Raw genomic sequence first — 19,201 nt, forward strand, 5'->3', positions numbered from 1 at the left:
TAAGTAGGAGACCTCGGTTCGAATCTGTCCAGTACGAATTTTCAGCTTGCCCAATTTATTTAAATCAATGTCCACTGGCAGCTAATCAACTCCGTTGTGTCTCAAAAAACACACAAGCACCGGGTGGTTATACGTTAAGTACAGCTACTCACAGAGATCCAGTGTGGACTGTAACTATCGTATGGCAGCGAAACTTCGTAGATATGCTAATGAGTTAACCGCTGACCCGATTTACGCTAGAAAGAAAACAGTTCCTATTTTGGACACCAAGTGAAGATTTGGCGGTGGTCAGCGTATCTTCTCCGGGGCCCACATTGAAAAAGTTGTGTTAGCGGCGGTTATTAATAAACTGAACATTCTGCGTTTCTCACTTCTTTGACCTCTTCTGCTCACGTCCCATTCTAAACCATTACAATGGAAACATTACTATATCCTTTTTTTGTATTCAGAGCCTGGTGGCGAAAACGAATTAATTTTCCCCAGGGTAAATAGATTCCGCATTAGTGTATCTAGCAAGCTGCGCTACCATACGATAGGTACAACCTATAATGGACCTAGGTAAATGTACTTTGAGTACAAGCACTCCGTACTAAAGACTTAATGTAAGTGGCCGTGTGGGCAGAGACCTAAAAACCGATAAATTAACAGAAGTAGGAAAATACGAGGTGAAATAGGAAGCCGAAAATGTGTATCAGGAAACAGACTGGAGTGGAAGACCTATTTACAGCTTTCATGAAAGTGGACGGGACGAACTGCCAAGTGCATGGATAAATCACAGTTTTTTTGGTAGATTCCAAGAGAAGCGAATGGACGATGAGCAGATGACCTCAGAATACAGGCAAGAGCAACGCGGCTGAAGACCGTAATGGAACAGCCTTTATCCATCGGTTGGTATGTATCCCGTTGTTTGTCTTAACGTGCGACACACGCCAAGCAAGGGCTGAAATGGCACGAAGCTTAGGCTCGTCAGCGGCCGCAGCGCCGTCCATACATTAAATACGCTGTGGCGCGGCGTCACGGTCAAAGGGAACTGCTAATTACGTTCGCGGCGGCAGCGCTGATTGATGTGACGCGCGCTGCAGGGGGTGGCATGAGGGGGCGGGGCGGGGAGGGGAAAGGGGAATGGCAGCAAGCCCTGTCGCGCTCCACGATCGATCCGCGAGTACGGCGCGTCGAGCCAGCTTCCTCGCTGTCGCCAGGCCGTCCGCGCAGCGACTAGTGCAGCTTGCGAGATCGAACCCAAGACCTGAACTGAAAGACGGGGAACAATGGTAGTTAGCGGTTAATGACGAGATAGTTTTGAGACATCACGACGGACACCTCTGAGCACACTTGCTACTTAATATCCATTACACGGTCTCCCTTTTTTCCGAATACCAATAGCTTGATGTTCACAGTGAAGTGGGACGCTTCAGTTAAGATGAGTTCCTATGCTGCGGCCCGTGATATACTGGGTGATCAAAAAGTCAGTATAAATTTGAAAACTCAATAAACCACGGAATAATGTAGATAGAGAGGTAAAAATTGACACACATGCTTGTAATGACATGAGGTTTTATTAAAACAAAATAAATATTTCTAGACGCGTGGAATATCTCTTGCGCGCGTCGTTTGGTGATAATCGTGTGCTCAGCCGCCATTTTCGTCATGCTTGGCCTCCCACGACCCCAGACCTCAGTCCGTGCGATTATTGGCTTTGGGGTTACCTGAAGTCGCAAGTGTATCGCGATCGACCGACAGCTCTAGGGATTCTGAAAGACAACATCCGACGCCAATGTCTCACCGTAACTCCCGACATGCTTTACAGTGCTGTTCACAACATTATTCCTGGACTACAGCTATTGTTGAGGAATGATGGACATATTGAGCATTTCCTGTAAAAAACATCTTTGCTTTGTCTTACTCTGTTATGCTAATTATTGCTATTCTGATCAGATGAAGCGCCATCTGTCGGACATTGTTAGAACTTTTGGATTTGTATGGTTCTAATAAAACCCCATGTCATTCCAAGCATGTGTGTCAATTTGTACCTCTATCTACATTATTCCGTGATTTATTCAGTTTTCAAATTTATACTGACTTTTTGATCACTAGGTAGATTAGCTACCGGCACATCCAATCAGCAACGTAGGCAGTTTGCAGTTCCGAAGGGTTCCTAATGCCCGACTAGTGTAGTGCTACGAGAGGCTGCATCTGCGAAATAACTGCACGAAACAGGTAGGAGGCAGGTCTACATGGCAATTCACAAGGCAATCCACGGAAGGTTTGTCTTTAATTTTGCAATCTCGAGGGAACAAGGACCACTGTTACTCTACGCCTCTTATGTCACTTTTTACGGACTCGTGGCTAGACTAAGATTTACAAATGGGATCTTGCAAGCTGACATCAGTATTTGTCGTGGCAGGATGCGAGTTTAGTATGAGTTTTTTAAAGGACATTGTAGAAGGAGTTTATTGAGAAAGATTACTCATCCTACAGGTCCTAGTTCTCACACAGGGCAAACAATTGCTGTATCGTATATCTTCCTTCGTTACACCGAAAACGAAATCTGTAACATAACGATATCACAAAAATCAGACCAACCAACAACAACTCAGTCTCTGAGGACTATACAGGGTGATTCAAAAAGAATACAACTTTAAAAATGTGTATTTAATGAAAGAAACATAACCTTCTGTTATACATCATCACAAAGAGTATTTAAAAAGGTTTTTTTCACTCAAAAACAAGTTCAGAGATGTTCAATATGGCCTCCTCCAGACACTCGAGCAATATCAACCCGATACTACAACTCGTTCCACACACTCTGTAGCATATCAGGCTTAACAGTTTGGATAGCTGCTGTTATTTCTCGTTTCAAATCATCAATGGTGGCTGGGAGAGGTGGCCGAAACACCATATCCTTAACATACCCCCATAAGAAAAAATCGCAGGGGGTAAGATCAGGGCTTTTTGGAGGCCAGTGATGAAGTGCTCTGTCACGGGCTGCCTGGCGGCCGATCCATCGCCTCGGGTAGTTCACGTTCAGGTAGTTACGGACAGGTAAGTGCCAATGTGGTGGCGCTCCATCCTGCTGAAATATCAATTATTGTGCTTCTTGTTCGAGCTGAGGGAACAGCCAATTCTCTAACATCTCCAGATACTGTAGTCCAGTTACAGTAGCACCTTCGAAGAAAAAGGGACCAAAAACTTCATTGGCTGAAATGGCACAGAAAACGTTCACCTTAGGCGAGTCACGTTCATACTGAGTTGTTTCCCGCGGATTCTCAGTGCCCCATATACAGACATTGTGACGGTTGACTTTCCCGTTGAGCGGTCGCCATCTTAGCATCAACTGACGCTGACGCCTAGTCAACAGCACCTCAAGCGAACAAATGTACAACTAAATGAAACTTTATAGCTCCCTTAATTCGCCGACAGATAGTGCTTAGCTCTGCCTTTTGTCGTTGCAGAGTTTTAAATTCCTAAAGTTGTGGTATTCTTTTTGAATCACCCTGTATATTACGGTTATTACGCGTATCTGTTAGGTATCTATATGCAGACTACAATCTTCAGGCGGTAAGAGTGTCTGCTACAGTTTTTTCACAACATGTAATATATAGCATTAAGTTTAGGAACAGCAAATTCTACGTCTTTTGCAGTAACGCATTTATGAGGCTATTCAAACTGATTTGTTCAAAAAGAAAGTATCCACTCCAAGCCACTGCATGTGTCACACAATAGTAAATATCATTCGAGTCCAGCTAGTATTGAGAAGATCCGTTCAAGTGTGTTTTCGGCGACTGCTTCGCTTGTCTAACATGACCCATCACGTAATGTGATTACGTTTCTACGTCAACGCTTCATTGTTGTTGCAGTTTTGTGCGCAGCGCGACAGCTTGTGCTTAAAAGCTGGCAACAGTTCTACCAGCTGTCAGCGACCTTCTCGCTACGTATTATGAACAGGTATTATGATCAAATAAACTTTCATTGTCTCTAACACAAACAGTTTAGTTGACGGGCTTGCTGTAACACTGGTGTGCTAACTATTTCTCATTGAGTAGAAGTTCACCGATTAAATGAAGGTATCAATGATATCGCGAATAGCAAAAGCCAAAATCTACTACTAATTTCTCGCTCTGTAACAATAGATGTACCGATGAAAATACCTGTGCATTAAAACTTACGTTAGGCCGAGATTAGTCCCACCGAGATTAAGCGTACATTTAATCCTTCAGAGTTTTCAGTTATATTTATTTCAGTATCTCAGGACACATGGCGTTTCACGTACAGCATTGTTAACTCATTTCACCCTACATGACTAATACACTACATGACTAATACACCACGAGCGATAGGTAGATGCCGCCCTTAAATTACTTTTATTCTTTGTTTTTTCTACTACATGGAACTAACCACGCGAAAGATGTCGGCAATATATAGTTTCGTTGATCAGCATACGTTCCGTATGAAGTTGGCAGAAAAATTTAAGTAAATTTCACAGATATCCTGTAGCTGTTCGCCGGCAAAAAGGGGGCACGGACAAAAATCACGCGCACATTCTAGTTGCAAGTCAGTGCAAAGCTAAGCATTATTATTTTTTTTCGGGCTTATGACAGAAGTCGCACCAACTGCTGCTGCTGCTGCTGCTGCTGTGTTCTGCGACGTCTATTGTGTGGCTAGCAGTGAAATGATTTCCTATACCTGATCTTTCCCTTACAGCGGATCTTATCGAATGTCACTCTCGTATCGCTTACAACTTCCGGCCGGCTCGAGTACCCCTTTTCAGGTGAGCTCCAACAGCTTCTAGTCACAGGAAACTAACAGTTTTACCCCCAGAGTACTGGTACAGTGAATATTTCAAAATTTATGCACAACAACAATAATGATAATAAATTCCGCTGTTATTTCGTGTCGTGCAGGCCTTGTGCCGTTCCCCATTTCTTCAGATTATTTTCTGTTTTCTCTCGGCATTCCTTCAATTGTTTCGCTGTAGTGTTTTTTCTCCTCAGCCAATTCGAAACGTTTTCTTTCCTACCTTCCCCGCTTTGGAATACTTCTGTAATTTTTAGAATGAAACTATTCCTATCAGTCTATTATTCTAATCTTACACCGATTCTCTGTGAATAGTTTTTGACCTCAAACAGTACCATATTGACTACTTTTGCAAAGAGTATTTTAGGATCTGTATAATTCAGCTGTTGTCATCCATTCTGTATAAATAGTATTACATTCTCTATATTACACTTCATTTCCGCATCACTTCTGTATGTGGAAGATGCATTTCCCTCTTAACTCTCTCAAATGTTCTTAGTTTATCCAAATTTTATTTTATTATTACGCATTTGCTAGCAAATCGCCACTTTGGTTTCACAAGTTCTGTGGTGCTTTTTTTAAGGGCCTTGGAGAACCATTTTTGTTGTGAATTTTCTTTGTGATAAAATTGTCTCTTTCCATCTTGTCGTTCCTTTCCTCCAAACTCCAAAGCACAGTTTTCAACCACCACCACCACCACCACCACCACCACCACCACCACCTTAAAAGAATTCAACGCCCTTGCATATGACGTGCAATTGCAAATGATGAATACAAAGCTATCACATGAAATTGCCAACCTAGCCCACCGTAATCATGAAAAAATTTTGGGCTGAATTCGAGGTAGGATACCAAGTAACGGCGTCTGTACAACCAAACTGAGTCTACTCTCAAAAGTTCCCTGTCACACTCAACTTCAAGGTTGTCTTAGTACAACATCGTCTTGCCTTGGAAAACTATGATCAAACGTACGAATTGCATTTTGCGCAATAAAAGTAACAATAAATACTTATGGATGCATGTTTGGTCATTGTTTTCTGTCTTCCATGAGCTCACAGCGCAGGCATAAGTAGAAGGGAAACACTAAGTAGCAGCGTATACCGGGGAAGTACTGTTACTACGGATTGGGAATATTCCACTATAAAACTCTGCGTAATGTAGATAACAGGAGCTCAAAATTGCTCATGAACTGTTCGTGGTTCAGTGAGGTAGTAACGTGCCACGTCCGCATATGCTAAGTGCGACCAATGGTGAAACTGGCGCCACGAGTATAACCGTGCTAACACTACCCTCCTAATCCCCCCCCCCCCCCACACATACACACACACACAAAGCCTCTGTGTGATTGGTGGGTGCAGCGGACAGCAGAATGGCATAATCTCGACCATGGCCGACGCGTAACCGCGGTCGTTTCCAATATGGCACTCCACCTAATCGATATTCAAACAGCTCGACCCTTGCGTCACGCAGCAGGCAGGCACACGCTGCGATAGCGAAGCGTTTGTACAGCGTCTGAAGGGGAAATGTGGACGCGGGGGCGGCGGTCGGCTGTCCAAATTTAACGTCACGTACGCTTAACGGGCTCACCCTGCACTCACAGCAACCACGCACCTAACGTATACACGGGCAGTTACAGATATGACAACCCATCACTCACATTTATAGTTTCAAAAACATAATGTCTAATAAATTCACCAAATATATTTACTCCGTAATTTTCTCCCCATCTCTTTCGCCATACGCCCCTTCGCTTTTGTATGCGTCGATTGTAGTACATTTCCACATCGTACAATGTAATCACATCGTAACACAGCTTCCTACTCTGTAGAAAGTACTCAGTCCTCAACAACATTTTCTACTAGAGTTCCGTGAGAAACCACCTCAGGCAAACAGTGAAACCTGATTATTATCGATCTGTTAGGACGCGGATCGGCAACCGACGGCCAGTGGGCAGTACACGGCCCGCCGAAGAAACTTAGGCAAAGAGCGAGGCACTCGCATTGTACTCCGGCTAAAACACATTTTCGGATCTTTGCCATTCTGTTGTTCACATTCTAGTTTGGCTTCTGTATAGTACGCCGATCTATACTAAATTCGAGTAATGTAGACTTTTAAATCTTTTCAAATGATTGTTTATTTTTCAGCGTTACAGAAACGGTACACTCCTTTACGATCAATCAAAAAAATTTTTTGGACAAATATTTAAAAAGATGCTTCTTAGTATTGTTTATGGATATTCACACAAATTTAGGACACATTAATGACCTGCCTGAGGCCAAAAGTCACGTAGTTACTCAAAATTGATTGTCTCAGTGTATTATTTTGTTTTTCTATTTATTCTCACATTAACGCTAGTAAAGAATTATTTCCCACTGCGGAAGTTTCAGAAAACTCCCACTGTTTAAATTGAAGGTAATTTCTAGTGCAATAGCCGCAGTCACGTGCTTTTATAGGTGTGTATTTTTCCACGATATTTCAAGACACCTGGCATTCCATTTTTAGATGTTTACTTGTATTTGCGCGTCGTCAACATCGTATCTTTACTAATGGCGTTACCGAATTTTGCAACGGGAGTTTTTAGACAGCTATTGTGCGAAAAACATCGTGATTAAAGGAAACGATCACAACACGTAAAAATCTGAAGATGGGGTTAACATAAAATGAGTGTACTAGCAAGAAAATGTGTTTAAAGGCACAATTTGTTAGTGTCGTGTGTCGGGGAAAGTCTGGCATTCATATCTGTGCGTTACACCACAAACAATTACGTCAAAGGCGCTATGAGTGCTGTTATCGCGTCACGTGAGGCGGCGGCCTCAGGTCCGTGGATCACCAATGGTGACCAATGCCTGTAGTAGACTTTCCCCACCTTGCACGTATTTACAAAAATAATTCTTTGTATGATACGTACGTACAACGACCAAACTACGGTGTCAGCTTGAACTAACAGCTGTGAACAACGTTTGTACATTCGGCCAGTCAATTGTGAGCAAGCTGTGTTGAGTAGTGGACATGTGGCCGGTGTGTGTAAAATCTCAATGAGCCAGCACCTCTCATTGAAATGAGAAAGACTTCTCCACGATGTTTTAAAACAAGTGAAGTGAGCGCAAAATTTGTCCCGCACACGTTTAATCCCAAACATAAACCGACACGTGGAAGTGTGTCCCGGGTTGTGACCGACACACGGAAAAGTGGACACTTATTTCCTGGAAGATTCATCACTGGTGACGATACGTTTTCAATACGAACCTAGGGCATATCGAAGAAAGAAAGGTGTGAATGTGACGTCCGAATTTGTCATCATTCCAGAGCGCTTTTTTGACTGTTTCACAAGATTGTATGAACATTCTAAGCGTTGCCATCAAGTGAGGGAAAGACTGTAAACGTCTGAAGCACTAAAACCACAATTTTTATTTTTATCAATCTAGTCTCTTAAGTTTACGGACATAGCCTTCTCGCGCCTCTTATGAACATACTGTCCCAGTGTCTCCGTACCGTTCGCACATGGAACTGCAGTCATACGTTTTATGGCTGAAGTTACTAACTACTAATGAAACTTTGATGTTAAGTCGGTGCAACTATGCTGTTTGATCTTTTTACCAGCCGACAATCACAATCTGTGTCTCTAATAACTCATCGATATCCACACGAATTTATTATACGACATTCAAAAATCATGTCTCTTAGAACATTCCACGGCATCCTTATTCGCTGCGCTGAAACAGTTTCGTTACAATGAAGAGCTCCCGCAACAAATGCAGGAATTTGAATTTCTTACGAAGTATTTATTTATGAGGGTGAACAACGCGAAGCCATACTACTATTGTAAACTATTCAACTTGGGAGTCTAATACAACAGAAGATGTGATGTTGCCTGCTACAGATTTCAACTTTCTTCAGTTTTTAAAGAATTTTTACAGAAGGCTCGGATGCGCTGCTTATTAATAACGTAAGGTCACAACAGATGTAACAGCATGTGTATCTGATAAGTAGTTTGTATCATTCACTGGTTTGTCGAGTCTAACCTTACACCATTTTTACAGTACACATAGCGCCTTTTCTTGACAACCCTATCTAGGCAAACTAATGTGAAAATGAATTTTTCAAAAACACACACAGATATGTACTCTCCCCGAAACAAGGTCATGAAGTACATGTCTCACACACAACAATTTGTAAGCTGCTTCATCAGACACTTTCACGGAAAGAAGTCAGTGGTCGTAAAGCACATATATTATCCTTGAATTTACATTCAGATACTAATTTACATGCACTGCTGAAACAAATCCGGTCAATAAACGACTTAATTCGATGAAGTACACCAAACAAATTCACCGAATCTACTAGTAGTTTCCTTATTTAGCGAAGTAATACGATATAATGACATCAATGAAGATGCAATAACGTGATATCAGAACAAACGGAACCTGCAATGTAAGAAATTTAGTGACAACTACGGCGACTAACCCAAATGTCCTTTCGCTGGGTGTCACCTCATCCACTAGGTTATACGTGTAGGAACGCAACTAATTTCTTTGTGGTATGGTCAGACTCCGTCCCCCTTCCGTACTGTAATTTCCACAAAACGCAGGGCATAACAATGTCTAATGGTTGCGATAAACAGTCTCGGCCCGGCGCTAGTAACTCTGTTGTCACTACAAGCGCAAATATGCATAATCCAGAAAGCATCGCTCATAGGAATCCATATTAGAGGCACATGTTCTCTCGTTCATTTATTTCTTTGACAAGGAAGGTCAGTGTTACGCCAAGTTAATCCACTGAAAAGGTTTCAGAAGACTCGGAGGCGTGAAAGAAAGCACACTGGCATCTTGGTAAAATGGTGCAATACAAGAACGAGTCAGTAGCCGAGGGGAGGTATACAGATAGTCAAAACTTTACTGACTTATAAAGTTATTTTTATACAAGCAGCACACCCTCTGTAGCAGGGAAAAGCGAACCAGCAGAAAAAGGGAGATACTGATGGTCAGTGAGATAGAGTGGCAGTAAAAGAGGAAGAGACATGGATGGACACACCGGGTGGTTGTAATTAAAATGCCGCTATTCCCAGAGGTCCATTGAAGTCTGTAATTATCGTATGGCAGCGAAACTGTACCTATTCTAATGCGGACCCGATTTACGCTGGGAAAAATTAGTTCAAATTTTGGCCCCCAGCTGCCAATCTGACACTGAATGCAAGGAAGACGCATATGAATGTTGTCATATGTAATGGACTGGAATCTGAAGTGGGCAGAAAAGGTCAGACAAGTATGGACGCACAGCAGTTGCGGTGGAATCTGAGCTGTGTGTTCCAGTATACCCGTGACGGCCTTCACAGCAGGTACACACTGAACACTTCCCTGGTAAACGCACTCTTTTAGATATCCCCAGGGCCTGTCACGGATTCAGGCCAAGTAACCTCGCAGGCCATGCATCTGGAAAACCTCTGGAATCCCTGGGTGAGCGACATGAGGTGTCGCCCGATCTTGCATGATAATCGTGGTTGGCGCTCTTTCAAAGCAGGGATACAAGCCGTATAAGGTGGTCTCGGTAACGTGCAGACATCACTGTACACTTGACAGGCACCCTGGGTGTATTCTCTTTAAAGAAGAACGGACCAAGAATAAAAGTGCCTGTGAATCTTCATCGAAAAGTCAGATACGGCGAGTGCGATGGCTCTTGGTGCACAGCACGGTTGAGTAACAGTACCCCAAATTTGGTAGTTCTGTTTATCCACTGCACCTTGTAGCGTAAAATGTGCCTCCGAACTCTGTAGAAATTTCCCCGCCCAAATATCATTAAATTCGATCCGTGCCAGAAACCGAAGAGCAAACTCAGAACGTTGCTGCAGATAATGACGTTTCAGTTGCTACACCGGCTGGATCTTGTACGCGTACCAATGTAATGTAGATCGCGAAACTTCCGTACTGCAGAGCATGGGATGGCCAGTTCTGACACTGCATGGGACTAACGCAACCCGGGGCACGTGCTGCGTTGTTAGTTACAGCAACAGCAACCTCCAATAACATCCTTCCGGACAGGACGCTTTCTCCAAGATTCCACACTAAGGTCACCTGGGTTTTTAAATTTCATTATTATCTTTAAACTAGTTAATCACATTGGGCCTCTCCTCAGACTTATCAGTCTCCGATACTCTCTCAATGGGAGCACTAATTGCTGCCGTTCACTTTAAACAGTTTCGCTTTACCGGCGGACGGTCTCTCCAGGGTAGCCGTAATGTTCGCTCGCGTTATGGTTTCAATTACAGCGTGGTTGTCATAATGTGATAATGCGAGCATAGTACAGCGCCAGATTTACACCTGGAGGCCGAAATTTGAACTTATTATTTCCAACATCACCTGTTCCATGTTAAAGCCTTAGCCTACCTACCACGTTTCGGTGCAAGACAATAATTACAGGCCACATAGGACCCAAGCCTGTCGTTGCACTTTAATCATACACACGCGTTAGAGGCTTTTGGTACCAAAAGTGGCGACTGTTGGAAAGATACATATGGGTTGAGACAATACGTAGGACTGGGGTGTCTGCACCCTTCGGAACAGGAGAACACGTATGTATAGGGGAGGGCGCATTTTGGACCAAAATTTTTAACACGTGCATACAGGAGAAAAATAAGTTGGAGCCCAGAATTCTTAAGCTATCTAAGTATGGTGGAAGTAGTGGCAGTGTAATATACTATAAATCAATGGGGAAAAAAAAGACACTGGGACGGACACGTACAGTGACAGGGAGGTGCTGGGTATGAACGCTTAACTACAAAGACAAAGTGGGTAAAATGATTTAGAACGTTCCTCGTTAAAAGAGCGTGAATACGTACGGAGTCCGTTGCTCTGAGTTCACTTCATTTACACGTGTCACATGCTGCAATTTCCTCAAATGCCAGAACGCGTTTCTTTAATGTTTCTATTTTGATGCAAGAAACAAGGTTGCAGCTTGGTGTAACAATTATCAATTAGTCCTCACGCCGGTTAAAGTACGTCCACAGTAGCCGTACGTGGAGTTCTGACAAAAGTAGGGCATTCTGACGCTACTGATGGAAGAGGAGACGTAACGCGCCGCAAAAAGGACCAAAGAACTCTGCCGGAAAATAGCGAGAACTCGCACTCTAACGTGTTCTGCGAACGGCTGACTATAGCAGCAGTTTCTGCTGAGAGGCGCCACGCGGATAGCCGCGTCATCTGCTGCGGAGAAATTTATCTGGCCTGCAGCGGCCCCTCTGTAGGAAATCCGCCGCACGCTCACGATAAATTCCACCGCGATAGCTAACCGCTGGCATTCCGACACTGACGAAACGGCGCCACCGCTAGCACACTCCCTATAGACACTAAAAATTTAAAGAAACTTCTTCGCATCGGGCACTGCACAGACAAAACTTTACCTCCTGTCTTTCGCTTGATACACAGCACAACTGACCAGGTTCTCCGAACTAACTATTACACAAAGTTTCACGTCCTAGGTTCCAATTTACATTTACAGGAGTGGCGGGGTAGACAAAAATATACGAACAAACAGGACTCATTACTATACGTAATACGGTGTGCAAAACCGTTGGCTCGGAGAATACATAAATACCGGCCCTGTATGGTTTTCAGAAGAATCTAATATTATTCCTACACAGCAGTCTCATGTTCAGCTAACGATCATGAGGTGGATCGCGATCCCAAAACCTTCCCTCTACAGCAGACCAGAAGGGCTCAATAATATTGACATCTAGCGAAAGCGGTGGCTGGAGGAGACGCGGAAACTTTTCTCCTGTCCACAAAACCAGTTCTGGACGATACAAGCTGTGCGAATAGTGGCCCTGTCGTCTTGGAACAGAATATCACCACTGGGGAACAAACTTAGTACCATGGGATGCATCTGATGAGCTCAAATGGTCACACGATCCTAGGACGTAAGGCGACCTTTTAGATTAAGGGGCCTCGTGGAATACCACGATATGGCTGCCCAAATCATTAGCAAAACCCAGCCACGTTTCATTCCCGGGACGCGTACTCGGCCAGAAGTTGGAAACAGTTTGAAACAAGAATTATCCAACCAAATGACTTTCTTCCATTGCTCCTTACGAGGGAACCTCCCCATCGCACCCCCCTCAGATTTAGTTGGCACAGTGGATAGGCCTTGAAAAACTGAACACAGATTAATCGAGAAAACAGGAAGTAGTTGTGGAACTATGAAAAAAATAAGCAAAATATACAAACAGTAGTCCATGCGCAAGATAGGCAACATCAGGGATAATGAGAGCTCAGGAGTGCCGTGGTCCCGTGGTTAGCGTGAGCAGCTGCGGAACGAGAGGTCCTTGGTTCAAGTCTTCCCTCGAGTGAAAAGTTTACTTTCTTTATATTCGCAAAGTTATGATCTGTCCATTCGTTCACTGACATCTCTGTTCACTGTAATAAGTTTAGTGTGTGTTTTGCGACCGCACCGCAAAACCGTGCGATTAGCAGACGAAAGGACGTGCCTCTCCAATGGGAACCGAAAACATTTGATCGCAAGGTCATATGTCAATCGATTCCTCCCAGGAAAACACGTCTGATATATTCTATACGACAATGGTGACGGCATCTGTGTCACATGACAGGAATATGTTGACCCACCTAACTTGGACACTTGGCGAATGGGTAAAAAGATTCTTCTACCTTGCCCGATTTAGGTTTTCTTGTGGATGTGATAATCACTCCCAAAAAAGTGATGAAAACAGAGTTTGTGACAAACTGCAACAAATGAATGCAACAGTTTCACAGTCGCACAGTTTTCCCTGTGCTCTGTCAAAACATATGTTTTTAACGTTTTCAAATTTTTCCGTATGTAGACCGTCAAATCCTGCATGTGTCCAAACAAATCTGAACATGTCCTGGAATTTTGGAGAGCGAAGTTGATTATGTGTGAGTGCCTGAACTTTGATAACTGTCTGAAAATAAAAAATTAAATTTTTCACTTGAGGGAAGACTTGAACCAAGGACCTCTCATTCCGCAGCTGCTCACGCTAACCACGGGACCACGGTGCACCTGAGCTCATCACTTCCTTGATGTTGCCTATATTGTGCATGGACTACTCAGTTTGTATATTTTGCTTATTTTTTTCCATAGTTCCACACAACTTCTTCCCGTTTTCTCGATTGATCTGTGTTTAGTTTTTCAAGGCCTGTCCACTGTGCCAACTTACAACTAAATCTGAGAGGGGTGTGATGGGGAGGTTCCCTTGTTAGTCCAGATTTTATGGCACTGGCGCCACGTTGTACTGCAACGGGCATTTGCACTGATGAGTCGTTTTGGAATTCCATGTAGACCTGCAATTCCCGGCTTACTGAGCTCCCTTCGTGGTGTTTAGATGCTGACAGGGTTCACGAGTGCCACATTCAGTTCTGCAGTGACTTGCAGCTGCTCTCCTGCTTTTCGTCACAATCCTCTCGATTGATTATTCATGACTTCGCAGATCATGGCTTTCCACTTTTCCTGTATGTGGTATGAACCTTCGATACGGTTGTACGCGAAAAACCTGCTACTTCGGCTATCTTTTTTACGGAAGCACTCACCATACGAGCACCAACAATTTGTGCACGTTCAAATTCACGGGGCTTCGACACAACGCACTCCTAATTACGAGGAACACTGTTCTGACCACGGCTGACACTTGCGATATGTTTAGGATACTGCACAGCTGCCGTAACCTGCGGTCTTGGCTAGCACCTTCGTTCACGCATGCATTTCTCGCAATGTTTCCGTAATTTATTTAACCCCTGTATATCTGTACTCCACAGGTCAAATTGCGGTATTAAGCGCAAGTAACTTCTGGTACCTACTTTATTTGCCGACATATTCGTTCCATTCGGGAATGGTGTGTGGGAACTACTGTTGATAAATTTCCGCCCGAGTTTTTATTTTCTCGAGGTTTGTGGACGTGAGTAATGTTGTCTGACTCTTCCAGAAATCTAAAGCTCTCCGTAATGCAACAACGCTTCTCTTTTAACGTCTGCCTTTGGAGTTTGTTGAACATCCAGCGACGTAACGCGCCGCTGTGCGATAGATCTTGTCAATCTCTTCCATTAATCCCTTCCTGCTGGGAAGGGTCCTGAACTTAAGCGCCGGCCACGGTGGCCGAGAGGTTCTAGGCGCCTCAGTCCGGAACCGCGCAACTGCTACGGTCGCAGGTTCGAATCCTGCCTCTGGCATGGATGTGTGTTCTGTCCTTAGGTTAGGTTTAATTAGTTCTAAGTTCTAGGGGACTGATGACCTCAGATGTTAAGTCCCATAGTGCTCAGAGCCATTTGAACCATTTTCAACTTAAGCAGTGCTCAAGAATCGGTAGAATGGGAGTTTTGTGAGTCACTCCTTTCGTGTAAGATTCTTTCAATGAATCTCAGCTTGATATCTGCTATTCCTACAATTTGTTTTATTTGGTCATTCCACTTTCGGTCTCTGCGAAGTGTTAAGTGTTAAGTGTTAATCTCAGGTATTTTACTGTTACCGTTTCCAGTGATGTTTCACCAATAGCTTAATCTAGCGGCAGGGCAACGCATATCTTCGGCTATTTGCGCGCAATGTGCAACATTTATTTACGTTCAGGGCGAACTGCCAGTCCGTGCACCATTCATCGATCCCCGCAGGTCGTTCTGCGTTTTGCTATCCTGATGTGGCGTTGCAACATTTTTATACGCTACAGACAATAGTAATGTCTGCCAAAAGCCTTCCTGAGCTTACGACATTGTCCAACAGACCAGTCCTACGTGTTGGAAACCATAGTGGCCCCAGAACTCTGCCAAGTTGGTACGCAAAAAATTACCTTTGCATCTGTCAATTTCGGCCTGCTAAGAAGAACGCAATACGTTCAATGTGCTAGAGGGCCCTCAGTCCAGTCCGCATACCTTGGCCTAGTGGTCAATGTCACAGTCTAAATGGCGGGGTGCCTGGTTCGATTCCCGGGAGGGCCGGGCATTTCCCTTGCACAGGGACTGGGCGTTTGTTTTATCTTAATCGACCGCAAGTTAAAGTGGTGTCAAACAGAAAGACTTGCACCAGGCTCTTAAACAGTCGGAAATGGGGTCTACCAGCCAATAATGCCACAGGATCATTTTACTTCATTTATTCAGTTTACTGAACGACAATGTGGAAATGTATTTAACGCTTTACGGAAGTCTAGGACCACGGCATCAACCTGGATACCGTTGTCTACTGTGGTCCGGATATCATGGATTAGCAGAACGAGCTGTGTTTCGCAGGATCTCTCTTTGCGCAATCCATGTTTTTTAATGAAAAGATTTTCGTTCTCATAATGCGTCAGCATAGAATATTTTCCGCCAGTTTACATCAGCTTAAAGTCGGTGATGTAAGCATAAAATTCGTCTCATCTAGGTGCCTTTCCACTATTGAGATTTTTTTCCTTTTTCTATTTCGCGATTATTTGTCTCAATATTTGCCATTTCGGCATTCGTGCCGTGATTGAAAACAGAAAGACTGCTACAGTTTTCCGCGGTAAAAATTTAATACTGAATTCAGTATCTCGACATTCTATCCTTTTCCGTTTCAGCGTCATTATGATCAGTGAGCAACTGAATATATCATTTGCGTTCGCTTACTGAATTAACGGGGTCCAAAACTGCTTGGGGATTTCAGTGAGATCTACAACAGCCGTAACTTTATTTTGCTACCCCAGCTTCGGTGCCTCACTGGTATTATCTTCAGGTACCTATACAAGAAGAGAGAGAAGTCCTCTGATCGTTTGTGCTATTATGGGGACGACTGCATCCAATTGGTTTCCATCGACTGACCGTTTTCGTTACGACTTGTCTAGCTACATGTCAGGGACATGAAGATAGTGCCACTGAGACGCTGAAAGTGATAGCTAAATAAAATTATTGAATTATGGCTGTTGGTATCCATTTTCTCCAAGTCGTCGACCAACCGAAGTCCCATTCCATTTACAGAAGATGGGATTATAGGAACCCAACTTTGCTAAATTTGCGATACGCGCTCTGGTTTCGTAGTCATTTTCTAAAATGACAGTTTCGTATCAATTGGTCTTACATTGACGAAAAGATTTTAAAATTGAAGCGGAGACAGGGCGAGAGAATAATGTGACGGTAAGAGATGTTAACTAGTATTACCATTATTTCCCTAAAGTTCTTTTTGATACATATTCGTCATTAAAGTGGCGGCACTGGACACTTTCTTACAATCATTACAGGTCAAAGTAGGTCAGAAGGAACATGTGAAGCACTCCACACGTACATTACTGCTACTTTATGACTACGTTTTCGAACGGCCATCTGTTTCATGAAGTGCCTTAACGACATACGAGAAACAAATCATATACGTACTGAACAGTGAAATTGTAGGCAGATTACTTATTCACACCCTCTTCCAAAGGTAGGCTGTATTACCTTCATGCTACATACAAAGATTTTCTCATTAGCCACGTAAGAGTGAAAGCGTGTCAGCGTGGCAGTGAGAACGTCTGACGAAACTGCAGTACTAAGCCATGAGTATTCATGACGTACAACAGGCACCGCTAAATATTTACACCAGTACTTGCCACTGCTTACGCTCACTTACCGATTAGAGACAAGAATATCGTCCAACACGCGGTCAGCACGTACCTGTAACAGAAGAAAGGCAGAAATAAACAAGACTTTCAAGGCAAGTATAACAACACTTTACTCTGTGCGCTCGTTTTTACAGAAAGAAAATTATTCTGAAGAATTAATGATTTAATGGCTATATGACTAATGAGAGACATTTGTTCATCCTTTCGATAACCAAACAGTAAGAATGGACTACGGAAAGTAAGAGAAGGGCGTGTTTCTCCTCCCCCTCTTCAAAATTTTAGGGTTAGTAATTTTTTCTACAAGGGGAAGAGATGGGAGATACGTACAGGGCAGGTAGGGAACAATCGCGATTTATAGCAGCATCTTTCTTGTTTTTCAGCACCCTCGCGCTGAACTAAGAATAAGGGGATTCGTTCCCGGATGCGAAGGGCTCTTGTTTTATGTCTTTTTTCAGCCCTACCGTATTTATCACTCTGTGGAAGAATTGCCATGCTGCCCTTGGAGTTTAGAGAGAACTTTGGGTACTTCTCTGTTTTGCTGCAGTGACATCGATTCTTCACTTGTTATCACGAATTCACGAAAAATACAAAACCAAGGAACTTGGTAAATCGTGGAGAGCAATATTCACGGCAGAGCGAGCGAAATTTAAGAGTTGCCTTCACACTATGAAGTATGTCCACTGGACGATCACATTTAAATGTAATATGACAATAGCGTTGTTTAATGTGATGATAATATCAGGAAATATTGGTTTTAACAATCACAGCCTAACACGTCGTTGAGACCACCACCGTATCACAGCATGAATGTTTACCACGTATTACCAATCCTGACGGCATTTTAATTGCATCTGTTCCTTTTCATATCAATTTCAGTATTCGTTATTTGCAAACATTGTCAAATATTTTTTGATTATTAATTAAAATGGTCGCGCATTTCAATTTCGTCACGTTGTGTTTGTGGTCAGAAGTGACAAGCCAATTTAATTTATTCGTAACTAATCTGTCTCACAAACAGCAAAACTGATTACAAGTGTCCCCATACAAAATAAAATCACATCTCTACAATATTTATTATTCAAGATAGAACACGTTTGCCGTTGCTGCGTTTTCTCCCACCTCTTGCTGCTGTCTTTAGCTGTGTCCGTTGTTCTTCATCCAATGTACTCTATTTTAGCTGTCTAACGTTACTGGAGGTTTTGATAAATGACAGCGAGTAAAAAATTCAGCTTTAACTGAATTTCCTGTTTTTATCAGCATTTCATTCATGTGTACTCAGTAACTATCAACTTCCTTTTATCAAGAATTCCATCTGCGTCATTTAATAGTTGACAACGTAAGCAGATTTCCCAAGGAAAGTGTCTCAGAGTCTTATTTCATAAAAGAAAAATCCACCGCTACAAGGCTTGTGTTTGAAGAATTAAATTTGATTTCTTTATCCTGAGGAATTGACGACCATATGGCTATCACGTGAACGCAGAGCAAGGTTGTTCAACCTATCACCTTCAGGGAAGGTAACACTGCTTGATATTTGGTAGTGTCGTAAGTTGATTTGGCATTTTATCTCAGACTAGAACTCTCACAAATTACAGTAGTCTTTCGATAACACTAAAATGGCGTTGAATGCCATTGCTAAAGAAACAATAGTTGTACGTGGTCTCTTGTCTGTCTCAGATTTGTCAGTTTTTGTAAGTAACGAATTTTTGTTTTTTCTTTCGTTAATTATCTTCAAATAAACACGTAGGCTAACTACATAAGCCAAACGGGGTTTAACAACCGTGACTTGTTTACGTGAATCGCATTGAACCATACCTTCGAGAATGCGAACCAATTTATTTCTTGACACAA

The 19,201-nt window shown here is 43.0% G+C and overlaps 1 protein-coding gene across 2 annotated transcripts in view; it reads right to left on the minus strand.

Moving 5' to 3' along the window:
- The window catches only part of LOC126457687 (protein gustavus), a 348,237-nt gene that overhangs the window by 79,266 nt on the left and 249,770 nt on the right, over positions 1–19,201 (minus strand). Inside the window, exon 2 of one of the 2 annotated variants that reach the window (XM_050094194.1) lies at positions 17,362–17,405. The exons of the other annotated variant lie outside the window; for it this stretch is intronic. Within the exon in view, the coding sequence (XP_049950151.1) occupies positions 17,362–17,405 (44 nt within the window). The remainder of the gene's footprint in view (positions 1–17,361; positions 17,406–19,201) is intronic. 2 annotated transcript variants of the gene reach the window in all.

Source organism: Schistocerca serialis, chromosome 2 (assembly GCF_023864345.2).
Source record: "Schistocerca serialis cubense isolate TAMUIC-IGC-003099 chromosome 2, iqSchSeri2.2, whole genome shotgun sequence".
Taxonomy (NCBI): Eukaryota; Metazoa; Arthropoda; class Insecta; order Orthoptera; family Acrididae; genus Schistocerca; species Schistocerca serialis.